Here is a 5,718-nt window from a genome sequence, read left to right on the forward strand (position 1 = left end):
ATATATATATATATATATATATATATATATATATATATATATATATATATATATATATATATATATATATATATATATATATATATATATATATATATATATATATATATATATATATATATATATATATATATATATATATATATATATATATATATATATATATATATATATATATATATATATATATATATATATATATTAGGATTTAGACCATATTCGATACAGTTTTCAAGAAAATCAACCGTGTTAATACAATTATGTTTATACATTAATTTTTCAAGTTTTCTAATTAAAATTTTATTATAATTATTTAATTTAAGTAAAAAACTAAAATTATTATTGTTCATGTTATTAATATAAATAATTGCAAAAAGCTTTTTCGATATAAAATATATCATCGTCAGTGCAAAATATTTTTAAATAATAACGAAAATTACCGTTTATAAACAAATGACGTCATACAGTATAACTTAATTTTAAGCGCGAAACGTTTTTGAAAATATTATTATTAATTATTATATACTATACATTTAACATATTGATAAAATTAACTTTAAATTATTTACATAGATATATATTAGAATTAAACAAAATAAATGAAAATTAAAATATTAAAAATTGCTGAAAAAACGACCATAAACTAAATCAACAAAATAAAAAGCAAAAATCATACTACAATATTCATGTTTCCAAGTTTATATTATTATCATTGCCATTGTTATTATTATTATTATTATTACAATTGTTGTTGTTGTTGTTGTTGTTGCCCCTTCACCACCACCTATCCATTGGTCAGGCGAAGTCTGAGCCAATCAGCAACCGCGGTTGGGTTTTGCCACGGGTCTATTGTCTTGAGATTCGTAGGATTGGCAGGACAGGAGAAAAGATGAGCCACGTCGTCTACGTGCGTGTGACAGTGAGGACACATATTACCTGTACCGCCATCAATAATTTCCCTATGATGATACTGTGGCCAGATCGGAGTTGGGCCAGAGTTCTTCATATTGCCCGAGGCAGAGATTCCTCTGAGCTGTCTATTTGTGGTTGTGGGGGGAGGCCATCCGTTAAGAAGGATCGGCGTGGGGTACGCCTCCGCAGCGGCCTTGGCAGCCATGCCATGTAAATTTCGGATAGCCATATTGATACTTGCACTATCGGAATTAGTGTGTAAGATGGATCTGACTGTGGCTCCCCATTTTGACATCAGAGTGTTTTTCATCACACGAGGGGGAAGTTCGGCTGACACTAATGTATGACATGGATGTTGAGGGTCGAAACATTTTGTGATGAATTGTTTTGACAGTAGATCTGTATGCTGTTTTATTGACAGCAACTGGCACTCGGACAGTAGATGCTTCTCGGATGCGATTTTGTGACAGCCAGTGACGATTCTCATTGCACCATTCTGAGCGCGTTAAAGACGGCATAGATTGAATTCCGAAGAAAGAGACGACCAGGCCGGGCAGGCATATTCCTTTGTTGATCTGCCTATGGCCTTGTAGACCTGTAAGAGGGTCTCTTTATCTTGGCCATAGGTGGTGCAGCTGATAGCTTTTAAAACATTATTCCGTTTTGTAGCCTTGGATGCTGACAATTTATGGTGTTGAGTGAAGGTCAGCATCGGGTCGAAAGTGAGGCCAAGAATTTTCGGGTTATGTTCTAGCGGTAGAACCTGCCCGTTTACCTTTACTTGGGGATGATAGTGGTATTGCGCTGTGTGAGGTGTGAACAAAGTTATAGAAGATTTAGAAGTGGATATTTCCAGGTCGCGGAGAGAGAAGAAGTTTATCAGGAGAGAGAGATAGTTGTTGAGTCGCTGTGTCAGAATATCCACATCCGGGCCGGTCGTATAGACGGAGAAGTCGTCCGCATATGATATTACCTTGATATCAGATGGTGGTTCAGGAATGCGTGAGACATAGTAATTGAACAACGCAGGGGACAGGACTGAACCTTGAGGAACTCCTGGTTTCGGAATTCCGTTACAGCAGACCGACCGTGCAGGTAGTTTGACAACCAGCGTGAAATGGAGCTTGGCAGCGAGGACTTCAAAAGGTCAGAAATAAGAATTCTGTGGTTGACCATGTCAAAAGCCTTTGACAGGTCCAAAGCTACCAGCGTGGTTTGATGTGCTGGTCTCATCTGATTGAAACCATTGGCAACATCCATAGAAAAGAGAGAGACAGCAGTGGTAGTGGAGTGTCCTGAACGGAAACCATGTTGGTGACTGGCCGGGGACAGATGCTCAGAAATAAATGAGAGGAGGCATCTCTCAAGGATCTTAACGGCAAGGCAGAAAAGTGAAATGGGTCTATAGGATTTGGCGTCTTCATCAGACTTACCTGGCTTCAGAAGAGGGATGATCCGGGACTTCTTATAGATGTCTGGGATACAGCAGGATCTGAGTGACTCATTAAAGATCCTGGTTAAGAACGCCAGACCCAAAGAACCTCAGTTTTTTAGGTGGAGCATGGTGATGTTGTCTGGGCCAGAGGCTTTGAATACCTTGGCCGTTTTGATGGCGGCGAACACCTGATCCACCGTGAATGTAGGGTGATCGGATAGACAATTCCGTTTTGCCTCCCGGTTGATGGACCTGTTTAGTTTATTGGTTTTATGTTGACTAAAGCAGGTGAAGGATTTATCGAAAAGGTTGACCATATCAAGCCCATTTGAGATTGGCTTACCGTTGAAGTTAATGGCGTTGTTGGGATTGAGTTGGGTCTGCCGTTGAGAGACCTGATGACGCTCCAAAAACGTTTAGGGTTGGTATGTTGGTTGAAAGTGCTTAAGAAGTCTTTCCATTTTGTTGTTTTGATATTATTGATTTTGTTGTGAATGTCATTTGAAAGAGTTGAGATATTATCGGATGATGGGTTGGAGAGCCTAAGAGCATCTCTTCGGCAAATCAGCTCGGTGACTTCCTTCGAGAGCCCTGGCTGGGAATTGATGAGCCTACCAGAAGGAATGTTGTGGTCACCGGCGTTGCCTAAGATCCTGCGGAACGCTCTTTCGGCTGCGGTGACAGTATTGGGGAAGAGTGTATTTTGAAATGCAAGTTCTGATTCAGCTGTAAAACCCGGCCAGTTAGCTTTTGAAAGGTTGATAAACGTCACTTTTGGGTTTTTGGTTGGAGTAATGCGGAGGTCGAGAGATATATGAATTGGCAGGTGGTCTGAAGAAAGAGTTGTGACTGCTGAACAATTAAGGCAGTTAGTCAAAGAGATAGAGGCAATAGAAAGATCTGGAGAAGTTGGCTGACTATTAGATGGAAGCCTGGTTGGACTGTCAAGATTTAAAGTACAGCAGTCGGAATCGTCTATTTCCGCCGCTAGCGTTTCGCCACGTGCATCACTAATACCCGAGTACCAGAGGCCATCATGAGCATTTAGATCGCCAAGTAGAATGATGTTAGGGAATTCCAATAAATCTACTATTGAAGCGCAGAAATGAGGTGGGAAAGCAAATTGAGGAGGGATATATACGTTCACTATATTTATCTCGGTGCCATCAGCCATGATGGTGATCCCCTGGCTCTCCGTGGTATCTGTATCAGGTAGCTGTTTAATGGTGTAAGGGATCTTATGATGTATCAGCATCATGAGGCCGCCGCCACGACCACTTTTCCGGTCTTTCCGGTATATAGCATAATTCTTGAAAACCGGAACAGCAGAGCGAGTTGAAAGTTTCGTCTCCTGGAGGGCGGCGATTGAGATATTGTGTATGGATAGGTGATGAGCAATCTCGGCACTCTTATTCTTATTCTTGAGATCGTTGCAGTTGAATTGAAGAATATTCAGCTTGCTGTCCGAGTGCGAGATTGGATTGATGTTGGGTGTTGCAGATGTTTTATTGCAGATGATGGGACGATGGGGTTGCGCACCACGCACCGGCGAGCTAGTAATTGTAGTAGGGTGAGGACAGTTATTACAGAGATAATAACTTCCTAAGTTAGTGGCGCAGTTGTTGAGGTGTGTCCACTTGCAGCATGTTCTGCAGCGGACAGAGTAGTGGGTTTTGTTGACACGTTTGTTACATATCTCGCAGATCCATATCTTCGGACCTGGGTTGGATTCGATGCCGGCCCGCAGTAATAGCATGCGGAGCAGGCCGGCCGGCGAGAACTGCTCCACAGGCAAAAACCCAGAACGGTGAAATCGTGTTGGGGAGGGGTTGCTGCAACGGTTTGTTGACGAGGAGGAGAGGAGCGATCCTGACCACGACGCCAATCGGTTCCACCACAAGAAGGCCGTTGCTCCAGAACCTTTTTTTGTTGTTGTTGTTGCTGTTGTTATTGTTGCTGTTATTGACAATGATGATGTTGTTGTTAAAATTAGTATTGGTGTTGTTGCTGCAATTATTAACATTATTGTTGGTGTTGTTGTCATGGTCGTTGGCATCTCTAACATGGTTAACATTGTTGTTGGTAGTAACATGGTTGTCGGTGGTGGTGGTAACGTGGTTGTTATTGTTGTTATTGGCGGTGAGAGAATTATTAATTAGATAACTGTTTAGATAACTGTTTGTGAGTCGGAAGTACTGTTATATTTTGTAGCTGAACATTTAATTTTGGATTTTTCATTTCTATTAATATGGCTTCGGCTATCTTTAAGGTGAAAGAATCGGAGTTTTTGTAAAGAACAGTTGTGTTATTGTCGAGAATTGAACGTGTTAGTGTTGTATTATGTGTTGTTTCTATATGAGATTTGATCGCACCCTCTCTTTTGTGCGTGGTAAGTCGACGAGAAAGTTGAGTGGTGGTCATTCCTATATATGAAGAAGTTTGGTGCACACAGTTACCAATGGGACAGGAAAATTCATATATAAGATGACTATTTTTCATGATGGAATTGTTGTTGGGTTGACAGTTATTTTTGATTATCATGTGTGATGTTTTGGCGTTTTTATAATATATTCTTAACTTAACTTTGCAATTGGGATTGACGGGTTTGATATTGTTGTAAATTAGTTTTCTTTAAATGTTTTCATCTGTTTTATATGAAGTGGACATGATGTTGCGGTAATATAGAATAATATCTTTATCATTATTATTATTATTGTGGATGCTGTTGGTGGTATTGTTATTGTTATTATTATTGGCGTTATTGTAGTAGGTGTTGTTTTTAATATATAAACATAATAATTGTATTAACGCGGTTGATATTCTTGAAAACTGTATATATATATATATATATATATATATATATATATATATATATATATATATATATATATTGTAGCTCAAAGATACTGTACCGCAACAGGAATCCGTTTCAACATAAAATTGCAGAAGCACATTTCATAAACTATGAGAACCCTGTAATAAATATCCAACAGAATGCAGTAACTTTGCTACCGACAAAAAACCTAAACTTAGTTCTTCATTGTTATTGAAGTTAGTTTTAAGGCGTCGAGGTGGTAATCATGTTACCATTCTGTGTTAGATGTTTTTGGGGGTTTATTAATATCTCTTAGGACAGCTTCTGTAATTATTAGATGTATTGTGTTGGTGTTTTGATAAATTAATCCGGTGTTGTTATATGGTGCAGAAACATGGCCAATGACAACCAAACTGAAACAAAAACTTCAACGAACCGATATGAAAATACTCCGATGGATGCAACGAATTAATCTGAAGGACCACATCAAATCTACCCAAATCCTGCGTCGTGCTGGTTTAGATGATATAAAGGACGAATGCCGGCAATATCGTCC

At 38.9% G+C, this 5,718-nt stretch overlaps 1 protein-coding gene across 1 annotated transcript in view; it reads right to left on the reverse strand.

Annotated features, from left to right (window-relative positions):
- The window catches only part of HELRODRAFT_174237 (hypothetical protein), a gene marked incomplete at both ends in the record, with an annotated part of 5,267 nt that extends 846 nt beyond the window's left edge, over positions 1–4,421 (reverse strand). The window contains one exon of the mRNA XM_009020780.1: positions 3,266–4,421. Within this exon, the coding sequence (XP_009019028.1) occupies positions 3,266–4,421 (1,156 nt within the window). The remainder of the gene's footprint in view (positions 1–3,265) is intronic.
- Between the last annotated feature and the right edge of the window lie 1,297 nt (positions 4,422–5,718).

Source organism: Helobdella robusta (assembly GCF_000326865.2).
Source record: "Helobdella robusta unplaced genomic scaffold HELROscaffold_29, whole genome shotgun sequence".
Taxonomy (NCBI): Eukaryota; Metazoa; Annelida; class Clitellata; order Rhynchobdellida; family Glossiphoniidae; genus Helobdella; species Helobdella robusta.